Source organism: Nuphar pumila, chromosome 2 (assembly GCF_984573655.1).
Source record: "Nuphar pumila chromosome 2, dmNupPumi1.hap1.1, whole genome shotgun sequence".
In the NCBI taxonomy this organism is placed as follows: Eukaryota; Viridiplantae; Streptophyta; class Magnoliopsida; order Nymphaeales; family Nymphaeaceae; genus Nuphar; species Nuphar pumila.
The window spans coordinates 2,586,453-2,602,865 of NC_143250.1; the positions used below are offsets into that span (position 1 = coordinate 2,586,453).

The 16,413-nt window shown below is 39.3% G+C and overlaps 1 protein-coding gene across 2 annotated transcripts; it reads right to left on the bottom strand.

The window, feature by feature from the left end:
- Window positions 1-10,809: 10,809 nt before the first annotated feature.
- On the bottom strand, window positions 10,810-15,405 carry LOC149844463 (organelle RRM domain-containing protein 2, mitochondrial-like). Of its 2 annotated transcripts, XM_089997228.1 has the most exons (5): window positions 15,227-15,386; window positions 11,726-11,794; window positions 11,524-11,630; window positions 11,100-11,193; window positions 10,810-11,023 (listed from the first exon to the last, which is right to left on the bottom strand). In XM_089997228.1, exons 1-4 carry the CDS (start codon window positions 15,369-15,371, stop codon window positions 11,101-11,103), a joined length of 414 nt encoding a protein of 137 aa, XP_089853354.1. In that variant the 5' UTR covers window positions 15,372-15,386; the 3' UTR covers window positions 10,810-11,023; window position 11,100. The 2 variants fall into 2 exon arrangements, with proteins under 2 accessions (XP_089853354.1, XP_089853353.1); XM_089997227.1 differs by having other exon boundaries at window positions 10,810-11,193; window positions 15,227-15,405.
- Window positions 15,406-16,413: the final 1,008 nt, after the last annotated feature.

Consider the following 16,413-nt stretch of genomic DNA (forward strand, 5'->3'; position numbering starts at 1 on the left):
CTCTGAAGTTGAAAGGGTTGGGGAAACACACTGAAGCAAATGACGCTCTTGGACAGTCTAAGCTGTTGGAGAAAAAAGCTCAGTTCATTACCTAATGACTAGTTAATATTGCCAAGATTTTCTCTATAGACACTTTATATCTTCAGTATGAGATTGCAGGTGCGACAGTAAGTTGAGTTGTGCATATGTTCAGTTATGCATGATATTTGTACATGATTGTTGTCAGTGTTTCTCCAAGTTCTCTGTTGTCCGGTCAGGATTGTCCTGTATGAAGAGTGTTGAAGACAGGTGGTTTTAAGTGACGTTCTTTTATATTTAATGCTATTTGTAATTTTGCCTTTATTATGGACTTGGCTGTAATTATTTCTTTAAGTCTCTCTCTATTTAACATAGAGAGAGACCCTAATAACAAGTATTGAGTCCTCTCTTCCTGTGCAGCCGTCTCTCTCTCTCTCTCTCTCTCTCTCTCTCTCTCTCTCTATATATATATATATATATATATATATATATATATATAGGGTTTGGTGCATCTTCTACATGGTATCAAAGCGTAGCCGATCGTGGGAGCGTGATCGATAGTCGATCGTGATCGTGGGAGCATGATCGAGTGTGATCAAAGCACAGTCGATCATGGAAGTTTTCTCGATCATGATCAAACTTCTATCTAATGAAACTATTTCTCCAATCAGGTCATCGATTAAAAATTCTTTAAGATCTGATGAAAGATTTGGGCGTGCTGCTGGTCGTGGATGCTTGCTGTGGGTTTGGTAGCTTCTCGGGGGTTTTTTTTCGTGACTACCTGTTGCCGAGTTTCTTCTTCACTGTGAGTTCCTGCCGTGGTTCTTTGTTGCCGAGTCTTATTTCATTCCAGGTTGACTCTGCTGTTGGTAAGTGTTGACGAATGTTGGTTATTTCATTCCCTGGTGAGTCTGCGGTTGCTGTTGGTGATTCTGCATATGTTTGGGCCCTGTTTTTTCGTGATTTCATGGCATGAGACCTTGATATCGTGGACATGGGTACAGTTTGCACTGAACCACGTTAGCTCCTGTGTGTTAATCTATTTGCTTTCTGATCTGCCGTGAATGTGTGAAAGATATCAGTGCTTCTATCCTGATATTTCAGCCGTGAATGTGTTAATCTATCAATGTTTTGATTTCAGCCATGATACCCTGATATTTGGGCCCTGAGTTTTTTTTTGTACCGTGAGTTCATGTTGCGACTTCCTAGTTTTTGAAGAAACAACAATCAAACAAGTAGTGGTGTTGCTGGTGATTGAAAAATGACTGATTGTCGAGCTGTATATGTCCGAGGAGCAGCCCATGTTATGAACCAGGTTCTGCGTATGCAGAGTTATGTTGGTCGTGATTCACTGACATGCTGAAAAATTTTTTATGGTTGTGGGTTGCTGTCCCTTACTGTAGTGAGTTTTTTTTGTGTGTGTGAACAGTTGTTGATTGTCATATCAGTTGATGTGTGGGTGGTACACACGTGTTTCCTTGAGTTGATTGGAGTCTGTCTAGTTTTTTTTTTGTTTGCTGAACCAGAAGTATGGCTGAAACTTCGAAAGGTGATTCAAAATTGGAAAATATTGGAGAATATAAAGCTTTTGCCAATCCATTTTCGTACGGCTCGTCTGTAAGGTTGAATGAAACTAACTATGCTAGGTGGTCCAGAACATTTATGATGTCGGTATCTGGACATCGTAGAAAACATGTCTTGTTGGAAGACGAACCCAATGAAAAGGTGGGAAAATATGTTACCTGGAATGAAGATAATGACATCGTTATGTCATGGATTATGAATAGTGTCGAACCTCATATTGCAGATGGCTTAATTTACTATAATACAGCCAGACAGATGTGGGACAATCTTCGAGAGACTAATGTGAGTCGTTGTAATGAAAAAGGGCGGAAGCACCAATAGAGCAAACGTCACTCTTTAAGAATGACCAATAGAGCCACGAACACAAACACCAAATGTGCACACACAAAAACTCTCAAATATAGAAAATGACTTAAAGTTATAAGTTGGATATTATTGAGGAAAGGAAGAGAAGGGTTTAAAACCCATACATTTACAAGGGGGAACCTCTTCTTTATACAGAGGAGGGAAGCACTAAAGGGGAACCATAAAGGGGGCTCCCTTCTAGTCGTTGGGAGCCCCAACGGTCATAAATATGACTGTTGGGGCCCCAACGACTAGATGGGTGGGGCCCCTTTATGATTCCAAAAAGTAAAAAACAAAAATAAAAAAGGAAAAAGAAAAAGGGGAAAAAAGGGAAAAAGGGAAAAAGGAAAAAGGTACATGTGGAATTACCAAAACACCCCTATCGGGTTTTTGGTTTATATAAAACAGAAAAAAAAACTATATTATTATGTATATATACATATATACTTATATATATATACGAATGTATATATATGTAAGTATATGTATATATATATATATTTATATATACATAATTTAACATGCCCCCTCAAACTTTACGGGGAGAAGACCGAAAGTTTGCCAAGAAGAAACATAAATCGTGGAGTTGGGAGCGCCTTGGTGAAGAAGTCAGCCAGTTGATACTCTGAAGTGACATATGGCAATGTGATGGTCCCTTTGAGATACTCGTCTCGAACATAATGGCAATTCATTTCGATATGCTTGGTCCGCTCATGAAAGGTGTGATTGCTGGCAATGTATATTGCACTCTTGTTATCACAACAGAGCTTGGTGGGAGTGGAAATAGGAACGCCCATGTCGCCAAGAAGACTTCTGAGCCACACAATTTCCATAGTTGTCATCGTCATAGCCCGATATTCAGCTTCTGTAGATGATAATGAGACCTTCTGCTGCTTCTTGCATCTCCACAAGATGAGAAATTCACCTAAAAAAATGCACAGACCCGTAATTGAGATACGATCATTGGGATTTCCTCCCCCGTCAGCATAAGTAAAAGCAGTCAATTCAAGAGATGAGGAAGAGGATAAGAAGAGTCCCTTAGAGATGGTATTTTTGATATATCGCACAATTCTCATTACGACCGCCATATGAACCGTAGTAGGTGCGTGCTGGAACTGGCTCGCTGCATGAACTGCATGAGCAATGTCTGGACGGGTGATGGATCCAATTAATTGACGGTAGGGGGTTGGATCTTCAAGAAGAACACCATCTTCAAGTCTTAGTTTCGAATTGATAACTTCGGGAGTCTCAACTTTCTTTTCATCAGATATTCCTGATTTGGTACAAATTTCTGCAGCTAACTTCATTTGAGATAAGATGTATCTTCGCGCGGAATAAGCCACTTCAATTCCTAAAAAATATCTCAAATAACCAAGATCAGACATATCAAAAGTATCTTTTAACATAGACTTAACATCATTTACTCTATTTTTATCATTCCCAGTGATGATCATATCATCAACATACAGCAGAAGCATAATAATGGAATCACCTGTCCTTTTAACAAAAAGAGCAGTGTCAGTATAACAAGAAGAAAATCCTAAATTGATTAATACATTACTAAACCTATCATACCAAGCTTTAGGAGCTTGCTTAAGTCCATATAAAGCCTTTTTTAATTTCAAAATCTTTCCATTTAAGTTCATACCTGGAGGCGGTTTCATATAAACTTCTTCATTTAAATTATCATTCAAAAAGGCATTTTTGACATCAAGTTGAAAGATAGGCCATTTTTTAACAGATGCTATAGCAATAAGAGCTCGAAAACTAGTCGTTCGAGCAACTGGGGCAAAAGTTTCATCATAATTTACCCCATATTCTTGGGCATATCCCTTGGCAACCAACCTAGCCTTATATCTTTCCAATGAACCATCACACTTAGTTTTTACTTTAAAAACCCATCTACATCCAATGGGTTTCTTGCCATTGGGAGGATCAATGATTTCCCAAGTTTGTGTCTTTTTAAGAGCATTAAGTTCAAGTTCCATAGCTTCATTCCAATGAGCATATTGCTTAGCATCATTATAATGAGATGGTTCATGAAAGGAATGAAGAGCAAGTAGGCATGCTCGAAAGTTATGAGAAAAGGAATGAAGAGCAAGTAGGCGATGGCGGCTCCTGAAGTTGAAGAAGAAGTCTTGAGAAGATGTTGGAGAACTTCGGAGATATGATTAAGAGTTTCTTTGATATCTCCCTCTTTGGCACATTCTTCTTCCTTCTTTGGAGAATTTTCTCCAACCGCGGCAACCTTTCCCTTGAGTTTTGGACAAACCGGTCTAATGTGTCCCGGTTCATTACAATAATGGCATATTATTCCCTTTCTAGGCCCATTATTATTTTTTTTAAAATGGGGAGGTCTATATGCTTTAACATTCGATCCGGGCCTAGTAACGGCCAAAACTTCATCACTCTTAATGCTCAAGCCAAGTCGAGTTTCTTCTTGACATATCTCGGCAAGTGCATCTTCAATAGGTAGGGCTTTGCTTCTATGGAGAAGAGATGCCCTTGTTCAAATTCCGGGCGAAGACCATGAAGAAATTGGAAGAAATGTTCCTTTTCAATTTGTTCCCTTCTTAATTCAATATCTTCCGGAGCCACCCACTTAGGCTCAAGAAGAGCAAGTTCATCCCAAAGAGGAGTTAGAGAACTAAAATAGTCCCGAACACTCATATCCATTTGTTTGGTGGAACGGATTTTTTCTTGACAAAAGAATTGTCGAGCAAGATCCTTTTGGGTATACATACCCTTAAGGAAAAACCAAGCCTCATTGGCCATTCTAAACTTGGCAATATTCGCACAATTTTTAAGGTCTACATTATTCATAAACCATGCCAAAATTTTGGCATGGTTACTTTCCCAATCCTCGATTTTGGATTGATAATCAATAATAGCTTTGATGCGCTCATCGCCATCAAAAGCTTTTTCAACTTCATTTTCTATTTTGGTGAGAACAAGAGAGGGTTCGGGAGTAGTTCCCATAACAAAACCCCAAAGTTTCTTACCTCTAAGATGATTTTCCATAGCGGAGGCCCACATGAGATAGTTGGACCCATTTAGCTTAAAAGAAAGCTCCACTTTAGAGTCACGTTCCATCGGCACCAAGAGTCCTTCCTCTCTTCAAAAAATGAGAGGCACACGATCCAAAGAAAAGCCCAATCACCAACTGTGCTCTGATACCATGTAATGAAAAAGGGCGGAAGCACCAATAGAGCAAATGTCACTCTTTAAGAGTGACCAATAGAGCCACGAACACAAACACCTCATAAGTTGGATATTATTGAGGAAAGGAAGAGAAGGGTTTAAAACCCATACATTTACAAGGGGGAACCTCCTCTTTATATAGAGGAGGGAAGCACTAAAGGGGAACCATAAAGGGGGCTCCCTTCTAGTCGTTGGGAGCCCCAATGGTCATAAATATGACTGTTGGGGCCCCAACGACTAGATGGGTGGGGCCCCTTTATGATTCCAAAAAGTAAAAAACAAAAATAAAAAAGGAAAAAGAAAAAGGGGAAAAAGGTAAAAAGGAAAAAGGTACATGTGGAATTACCAAAACACCCCTATCGGGTTTTTGGTTTATATAAAACAGAAAAAAAAACTATATTATTATGTATATATACATATATACGTATATATACTTATATATATATATATACGAATGTATATATATATTTATATATACATATTAAGCCATCTGCCAATCCATTTTCGTACGGCTCGTCTGTAAGGTTGAATGAAACTAACTATGCTAGGTGGTCCAGAACATTTATGATGTCGGTATCTGGACATCGTAGAAAACATGTCTTGTTGGAAGACGAACCCAATGAAAAGGTGGGAAAATATGTTACCTGGAATGAAGATAATGACATCGTTATGTCATGGATTATGAATAGTGTCGAACCTCATATTGCAGATGGCTTAATTTACTATAATACAGCCAGACAGATGTGGGACAATCTTCGAGAGACTAATGTAAGTCGTATCCTGCAAGTTGAACAAGAAATATATAATTTACAGCAAGGAGATCAAACCTTGGCCCAGTACTATGCCTCCGTAAAAGCTGTCTTTGAAAGACTTAATGCTCATAGACCTCTCTGTTGTTCGAAACAAAAGGATCATCAAGAACAAACTATGGTTGCTCGGTTTCTTACAGGTTTATCTTCAGAATTCTCTGTTGCAAAAGTCTAAATGTTGATTGGTTCAGATGTACCTACTCTTGCTGAGGCATATAATCGTCTCAGTAGACTTGCGATCTCTCTTCCACATTCTCAGCCTGTGACTCAGTCATCTGCTTTAGTTGTCTCATATGGTTATGGGCGTGGAAATTTTCAGAATATCAGAGGACGAGGTTGCGGACGAGCTGTGAGAGGCAGAGGAAAACTTCAATGTACATTTTGTGGAAAATCTGAACATTTAGAAGATCGTTGTTGGGATAAGCATGGTCGGCCAACCCCCTCTTCATCAAAGTCATATGCTCCTAAAGCAAATGTTACTACTCTCGAGGCAACAAAGGCACAGGAAAATATCTCTGCAAATGAAAGTAGTATCACCCTTAGTCGTGCGGAATATGATGAGTTGATAGCTCTTCGACCTTTGAGTTTCACCCCTCCTGTAGCTGGTGTTGCCTATTCAACCGGAAATCATCTTCATCCGACTGATAGTAAGTGGGTTATTGACTCTAGTGCATCCAGACATTTGTGTGAAAATTCACGTGTTTTTTCAGATATAAAGGATATTAAGGCTCAGCTTGGAGTCTCATTAGCCGATGGGAGCTCCTCCCCGGTTGTTGGTCAGGGAAATATTTCTATATCCTCCTCATTACAGTTGAAAAATGTTCTTCATGCTCCAAACTTTCCTCAAAGTTTACTCTTTGTTAGTTGCCTTATAAAAGAACAAAACTGTAGAGTAATATTTAATCCAATGGGTTGTCATTTTCAGGATTTTCTGACGGAGAAGAAGATTGGTGGAGGATATGAAGAAAATGGAATTTACTACCTACATCATCCAATGGGTATTGTTCATGCTGCAGTGGAACATTCATTCAGTCTTGTTCAGTGGCATCGTCGTCTTTGTCATCCTTCATTGTCAAAGCTTCGATCGGTCTTTCCTCAGATTCCTTCCACCACATCATTTCAGTGTGAAGCATGTCAGTTGGGCAAGCATCATCGAAGTTCATTCCCTTCGAGTCAGAGTCAGTCTAGTAATAAAGTCTTTGAACTTCTTCATGCAGATGTATGGGGTCCTAGTAAGATTCCTACTAGGACTCAGTGTCGATATATTGTTGATGATTTCTCTAAGTTGTCATGGTGTTTTTAATAAAGGAACGATCTGAAGTTCCAAGTATTCTCCAATCTTTAATTCTTGAAATAAAAACTCAATTTGAATCTATTGTCAAGATTGTTCGCACTGATAATGCTCTCGAGTTTAAATCAAAAGGTCTGTTACAATTTTACCAAGATAATGGCATCCAACCCCAAACTTCCTGTGCTTATTCATCTCAACAAAATGGGGTGGCTGAGCGAAAACATCGTCACTTGCTTGATGTTGCCAGGACCATTATGATTTAATCCAATGTTCCTGCGTTATACTGGGGTGATGCGATTACAACTGCTTGCTATATGATCAACCGCATACCTTCATCTTCTGTGGGTGATCAAATTCCAATTCATATCCTAAAACCCAATACCCCCCTCTTCTCCCTCTCGCCCAAAGTATTTGGATGTGTTTGTTTTGTACACAAACTTGGCCCTGACCGTGATAAATTAGTTGCTCAAGCTACAAAATGCATATTTATAGGTTATCCCAAAAATCAAAAGGGATATCGTTGTTATGATCCTACTTCTCGCCGAGAGTATGTCAGTGCGGATGTCTCTTTCTTGGAATCCACTATATATTACTCTAGTACCGATTCCTCGCTGCAGGTCGATCCAGTTGAGTCTTGTCCATTACCTATACCTCATTTTCCTTTGGAATTTGTACCCTCATTCCTGAACCAACCTTCATCCTCTTCCAGATTTCATAATCCTCCATTGGTATATGTGCGTAGAGATCCACCTCCGCAAGTGCCTTCATCTTCTTCTTCCCCTGAGGTAAGTTCTACTTACAATAGTAATCTTCATGATGCTGATAACAGGCCTATTGCTCTACGAAAGAGGACACGACAATATACCTTATATCCCATATCTCATTTTGTCTCTAATGCCAGAATTGGAAATAAGATGAAATCTTTTATTTCAGCCTTATCTGCTGAAACTATTCCTCTGAACTATCAGCAGGCAGAGCTTGATACTCGTTGGAAGCTGACTATGCAAGAAGAAATGGATGATTTAATATCTCAGCATACATGGGATCTAGTTGATTCCCCAGCAGATGCCGACATTGTTGGATGTAAATGGGTATATACCATAAAGTACAAACCATTAGTTGCAAAAGGGTATACTCAGACATATGGTATTGATTTCTTTGAAACTTTTTCTCATGTTGCACGGATGGGTACCATTCGTCTTGTTCTCTCAGTAGTTGTTCAGCATGGTTGGAACGTGTACCAATTAGATGTGAAAAATGCATTTCTATATAGGGATTTATCTGAGACCGTTTACATGCAACAACCTCCAGGATTCGCGGTTGAGGGGGAGTGTCAGAAGGTGTGTAGATTGAAAAAGGCGATTTATGGCTTGAAACAAAGTCCTCGTGCATGGTTTCAAAAGTTGTTTGAAGTGATGTCACGCTTTGACTTTAATAGGTCAGCAGCAGATCATACATTATTTATAAAGAAAACTAGCTCTGGCATAGTTGTTATGGTGGTATATGTGGATGACATCATTCTTACAGGAGATGATGTGAAAGCTATTGAAGTCACAAAGGCTCATCTTCAAAAACACTTTGTTACAAAAGACCTTGGTTCACTCAGGTATTTTCTGGGTATAGAAGTTGTCAGGAGCCGTGAAGGGATGGTTTTATCTCAACGGAAGTATGTTCTTGACTTATTAAAGGAAACGGGAATGTTGGGAGCTAAACAAGCAAATATTCCCATGGACCATAAAGTTCAGTTGTTTGAAGAAGGGTCAAAACTGGTTGATAGCAAAAGCTATCGCTCCCTAGTAGGGAAGCTACTGTATGTAACTGTGACCAGGCCGGATATTGCTTTAGCAGTAAGCAAAGTTAGCCAGTTTATGGACAAGCCAACTGAGGTACACTGGAATGCAGCTATTATGATTCTTAGATATCTAAAATTTTCACCTGGAAAGGGGTTATTGTTCAGGAAAGGTGGAACTCTGAAGATAGTGGCCTATTCTGATGTTAACTATGCAGGATCTGTAGTGGATAGAAAATCTACCACAGGATTCTGTGTGTTTCTGGGAGACAACTTGATCTCTTGGAGAAGTAAGAAACAAAATGTGGTTTATAGGTCGAGTGCAGAATCAGAATATCGGGCTATGGCCCAAACAGCTGCTGAATTGATGTGGGTTCGTATTGTTCTTCATGATCTTCAGGTGAAGGTTTCCTCTCCCATGACCATGATGTGCGATAACAAAGCTGCAACATATATAGCGAACAATCTTGTATTTCATGAGAGAACAAAGCACATTGAGGTTGATTGCCACTATGTAAGGGATATGGTTCAAGTTGGTCATATCACTACCAGATATCTAAAGTCGGAAGACCAAGTTGCAGATATGTTTAGAAAACCTCTTGCTAGACCAAATTTCTCAAAATGTTGTGACAAGCTGAGCATGATTGATATCTATGCTCCAGCTTGAGGGGGAGTGTTGAAGACAGGTGTTTTAAGTGACGTTCTTTTATATTTAATGCTATTTGTAATTTTGCCTTTATTATGGACTTGGCTGTAATTATTTCTTTAAGCCTCTCTCTATTTAACATAGAGAGAGACCCTAATAACAAGTATCGAGTCCTCTCTCTCTCTCTCTCTCTCTCTCTCTCTCTCTCTCTCTCTCTCTCTCTCTCTCTAGGGTTCGGTGCATCTTCTACAAAGAGAACATGATGTTGGCAAAAGGTTTTATTCTACAAAGTTAGTTTAAAAAGAGAATGCTTTTTTCTTGTGATAAACTTTAAAATTGTGGCCTACAATGTGATCTCATATTCGTAAATGTGACAAACTGGTATCCTCCTGATCACTATGTGGGGCTACCCGAAGTTTTGTGGACATTGTTGACCGTAAGCCTGTGAATTACTGTACATGCTTTAGGAAGTATATAGGAGAGCATGGGCTACATATAAGTTAGTGCTGTATTGAATAAGTATGCACTGCAATCTCTCTCTCTCTCTCTCTCTCTCTCTCTCTCTCTCTCTCTCTCTCTCTCTCTCTCATGTTTTATTAGTCTTTTTTCCTTTACTCACTAGTAATGACATCAAAAAATGTGTAAACTTGTGCCTGACCCATAGGCAGGCACTCCCAGCGAGCTGCAGCCAAATGGTGGATGCAGATGGAACAATATAGAGGTCAGGGGAGGTCAACCATGCCATGTTTCATCGTTAATGGTTTTGAACACACAAACACAAATAGAGTATACGTGGGCACATGCATGTGTGTCTTCGGATTTTCTTGATTTTGGGGGAAAACTTGAAACAAATTACATGTTTCGGAGTCTCAGGAAAAATGTCAACATATATAAAATTTAGAGAACTGAACATATGAAAGTATAAAATATATAAAATGTACGAAATTTAGAAGGAAGTGTTAATAACATGATATTTTAGGATCAGACAAAAATTTGAAAATATCACGAATGATTAGGATCATATGGTTTTTAAGTTTTCAAATTATTGCTGAATACTTGTGACCATGTTTTGGACTTTGCAAAAAGATCCAACACATTGTTCAGAACAGACAACCATGCATTCATAAGCTAGTGTCCTTCGCATATTCTCCAAGACTGTGTATCATCATCTAGAATGTTTAATCCAAACAACAATTGTAATTATGAATCACCATCCAATCTTTTTTTACTTAAATATAACCAAATTTCCTAATTCTCACTAACTTTTCACTCACCGAGTTCTGGACTCCAAAACTTTTCCATCATTAACCAGCTTTCTGCCAATCATGATGAAGCACCTACTGCCGAAGCAAACCAGCAGTTTAAAACAGTTCGCATGAGTCCACTAAAAACTCATGTTTCTTTTACCAATTTCACCTTAAAGGGAACCTGATGGGGATTCATTAGCAGGAGGCGGTGTAGGCTGTCTAGGTCTTGCATACTCTGCAAAGATAACCCAGCCATCGAGAAACTGCAAAGAAGAAAGCCAAATGATAAGCTTCATATTATATCATTACTTTTTGTAACTAGGTGACATGTGTTGATTATGAATCTTAAATCAAAGGCCAAACTCGTTTTAAGGGAAAGAGATCAACTGAATCGCTAACAACCTAGTATTGCAGTTTGTACAAACAAATACATTAACCAAATCCCCCTCCCTCTTCTCTAAATACATATAAATTTCAGTATACATAAGACAAACGATACTCTTTTGATTTATAAAGAAGAAAATTTTGATATTTCATTTTATTTATCTTCACAAAAACACAAATTCTGTAGGCTTGATTCAGTTTGATCTCACCTTTCCATCCATTCCTTTTATTCCTTCAGCAGCTTCCTCTATGGTGACATATCTAACGAAACCGAATCCCTTAGAATATCCAGAAACCCTGTCTGTGACAACTCTTGCTGCAAAGACATACGCATCCAAGTACTATTACTATTTTCAACCATTTCAGATTATTTTTAATTATCTTCCAAGAATAAGCAGAATGAGAACACACCGTTGATTACTTGACCAAATTTGGAGAATGCTTCTCTAAGTTTCTCAGTTGTGGTACGCTTGCTAAGCCCTGCAAATCCAGTGAGATTAAGTGAGGAAATAGAACAATCTTGCACCAATAATGTATGAGTAGCCATAACAACTTACTGTAGCAGCATGACAACCAATTGTATAATCAATTTGCAGGAAGAAAGTAGAACTAACTATATGTGTGTGTGTGTGTGTGTGTGTGTGTGATATCTGGACATGGTGCTATTGACATCATATCTAGTACAATTTTTTGGTAGACCTGACCCAACAGATGTAATCTACATGGATTTTTACCAGAGAATGGGTTTTGGATCATGTGAACATAATTGCAATCAGATTTTTCAAGAGTAAAAATCAATGGCACCCGATCCACCAAATTTCATGACTCAAAAATTTGTGTTTTATGTGATTCCTACCAAACAGGCCATGCAGAAGGCATCTATAGAGTCAGATTGGATTGATGCAGCTTGCATCGATGTCTTTCAGCTACACAAGGGGTTTATTGGATCATATTAAAATTCACGTAAGAACTAACTGTGTTAAACATAGTTGGCAAACCCGTGACTCAGACTCGGACCGCCCGATCCCTGACTCGCGGGTCAGCAGGTCGACTCGGTAACTCGGATGGATTAGGACCTAAATTATACATTAATTTTTTAAATTATACATTAATTTTTTAAATTATACATTAATTTTTTAAATTATACATTAATTTTTTAAATTATACATTAATTTTTTAAATATTGAATATAACACTATGTTTTCTACAATGTGAAAGCAAATAATCAAACCCCAAACATCAAATTCACTAAATCAAAGCATCAAAGAATAGAAACTACAAAATATTAGCATAAAAAAATAAACTTCATAGCTGCACATACATAAGAACAACAATAAAATGGAAAAAGTAAAAAAATGAACAAGGAAACCCCACATTGTTGGGGGGGTTTCACCATTTTGTGTACCATGTTGTGTGTGTAGTGTGGGATTGTGTACTGTGAACAACAAAATAAACCCCCAATAATGTGCAATGTGCACACTGCGTTACAAGTAAAGTGGGAAACCCCCATCGACAAAAAACAAAGAAATCTATGGCCCCCAAGGCCATAACAGAGACAAGGCAAAGAGAGAGTGAGAGCCTTGCTTCAATGAGAGAGAGAGAGAGGGGCTTCAGCTCACCTCGCAGAGAGAGAGAGAGAGAGCACCTGTCTGCCAGCGATGGACGGTGTCTGCTGGCAATCGTCGATGGTCGCCGGCCATCACCGTTCGATGGCTAGGGTTCGAGAAGGGGTGAGAGAGAACAAATTTCCCTTTTAAAGTGTTGAACAGGTTTGTATCGAAACAAGCCGGTACAAAAATCCGAGACGACTCGGCGAATCGGGACTGAATCGCCTTGTCGTGTCTCAGTCCTGAATCGGACTATTCAAGACTCAATTGGCGACTCACTGAGTCAGCTGATCCTGGTTAAACCAGGACAGGCCAGGATCGGTGACCCAGTTAGTGGGTGATCCGATCCGACTTGGGAGATTCCCAAGTCGGATCACCGGATTTGCAACAATGGTGTTAAAGTTAGGTCAAAAGATAACTGGATCCATAGAAGATACAATGGTTTGCAGTTGAAAATAAATTGCCTTGTATCAACCTATATTAGTTTTACTCTTGGACTCTTTACTGAACCAAACTGAGTTCACTTTATGAGGATACTACAATTTAAACACTTGAACATAAACATAAACAAAAAAAACAAAATACACATTTATTGAAAACTTTATCTGCTTCTTCAGTCACCCACATCAAGCTGTACCCAATCATTGTCACCATTAACAATGATATATGCAGAAATAAGAATACTCATTTTTGAAGGGACCGTTGTACCATCTCTTTCCGCTAACAAGGTTACCACCCTTGCATTTTGCCCTTCCCCAAGATCAATGGGAATTCACACGGACACCCTAACATATCTTTTGTTCCTGATACGAAATAAGATGCAACGGATATGCTTATTTAAGATGAATTTTAGGGGTTAAGACTAGAACAGATGATTAGTGACATGCATTGGAAGAAGAAAAAAAATGCATAGGTTGACAAGAGAGCTTTTATTTCTACTTGAACCAACAGTGAACAGTGGAACTTGAAGATCAAAGGAGAAGAGATAAAGCAATGTCATTTTCCATTTCCAACCGATGTACATTCTCATTATGATATGATAAGGGATCATTAGAATGTATGTAAATAGATACAGATATGGATCCCCACATCGTTACATTATATTTAGGATTAGAAAGAGGTGTAATTGGACCCGCATTTTACATATCTATTATTATTTGGGTACCATATTCACTTCTTTGGGCTTCTATTGAATCCTCCAGATAATTCAAATCGAAGTAATTCGATGCCCGACTTGGCCCTATATAATCAATCGATAGAAATATTCCAGCACTCCATCTTTATCATATATTCTATATATCATTCGAGATAGATATCATATTCATGGAATAAGATTCACTTTCAAGATGCCTTGATGGTGAAATGGTACACACGTGATATTCAAAATCCCATGAGCGTGGAGGTTTGAGTCCTCTTCAAGGCTTATAGAGCCAATGATTCCCGTTTAGAGCCCTATGTGGAACTTAAAGCTACAGTCAAATGAAATGAAAATTTATTGCAGAATCAAAGAATATGATAGTTCCGACCAGCTATAGGGAAGAAACAATTTAATACTATCTTTTTCCAGATTATAAAATTCATTTCTTAAAAGCAAAGAAAGCACGGATATTTATGAGGCACTGCTAAGCAATCATTGATTCTCTCAAAGGGAGACCAGAGGATTGCATTTAGATGCATTATTTAAGACAACAACTTGTCCAAAACATAAACAGAAACCGTGCTAAAAATCCTCAGCTCAACCAACATACTTTCATTGCAACCAGAACTCTTCAATAATGACTATTTAGCACTCAATTGCCTGCTGAAGTCCGTGTGAAGAACCCACTCTAAGCTGACAGCACAAGGGAAAAAGAGGGAAACCACCAACCATCTAAGTAAGCTAAGTGGGCAAAGGTCATATTTTTACAGCTATAGTCAAATAACAAACCACCAACTACAAGCTAAAACCGAAACAAATAGATGAAAAACCACCTGCAATCTGAAACCCAAACATTAAAAAAAAAAAACCGAGTTCATGAGTTCGTGACCAAGCACGATCACCACCAGCATGCTACATCAATCTCACACTTTCCCGAATACAAAATCATTCGCACGCTTGCAAAATCAAATAAAAGAACCATCTTTCCCAAGAAACACCAACAAACGAGCAAGAAACCAGCAACTAGAGCCCCAATCTCCACAACCCAAAATGACCATCAATCATCAATCACTCCAAATCGAAAAAACTGAAAGATGGGTGTTCGTTGTTCCAACGGCCAGGCGCAGAAACAACGGAAATCGAAAGCGAGGGACGACAGAGGAGTACCTGAGACGAAGAGGTTGGTGGAGGGCTCTGCCGGAGGCGGCGGAGGGGTGGCCGGAGGAGAAGGAGAGAAGGAGGAGAAGGAGAACAGGCGCCGGAAACCGCTCGTCCTAGCTGCTGCTGCTGCTGCTGCTGCCCTCAGTGCCATCTCTCCGACCAAACAGCGGTCTCTCTCTCTCTCTCTCTCTCTCTCTCTCTCTCTCTCTTATATATCGCTTTTGCAAAGGCACGAGGAATTCTGGGGTTTTAAGGTGGGGAATTACTTTTCCAGGATCTTCTATTATCCAATTTACAAAAAAATGGATAACCAGTGGGTCCGATCTGGATGGACCCGGATGAAAACTAGGTTTAGACTCAACTGAATCTACGGCCATGGACAACTAGACCAGGGGTCTGTAGACTGTGTATAGCAATATGGATCTGGCTTCCAATTAGGGATAGGATTTTATCCACTGTCCGTTCAATTCTGATTTCATTTAGTCCGATTTGATAAACCAAAACTATATCCGATCGTAATCGGATGAGGATATGGCTTTGATTTTATGCTACCAAATCCAACATATTTTCATATTCAAATTTGATTACATGTGAAAAAAAAAACAGACTTGGTATGAGCTTTATATCATCTGCACTTAAATCCATAGCAACATCCGATTATTTGGATCTAGTATCGACCCAAATCTGAGCTTTTTACTGTCCGATTATTCGGTCGAATGATGTGCCCGCAATCAAACTGCAGGACACATCCAGGACGCTTTTTTTTTACTTTTTTGTACAGACCCCCCCACCCCCCCTCCTTCTCCTGAGAACGGTGGGGATAGGACAGGTTAAAAAAACTGTGTCCAGGACAAACTGGACAGGGGATTCAAACACTCCGTCTACCTTATATTTGGACAAGAGACTTAAATGCACACCTTGCTTCCTCTAAGAATATGGGACCGCCCCCACGGAAACTGAATCGGTGGAAAGAGAGGTCCAGCGTGCAAAATGAGGGCTGCTTTCCGAGGAAAGCAGCTCCCATGTTTGTGTTGCATTGTGGGGTCCACGAAAATAGCATGGGTGCTTATGCATTTCTGCAGAAAACTCTCCTTTTCCGCGACATGCAAACGGACCCTAAGCGTGTATCCAGCTTTCCAAACTCGATTGAAAACGCTATGGATGTTGAGCTTGATGCAGCCTGCAGGTGGGGA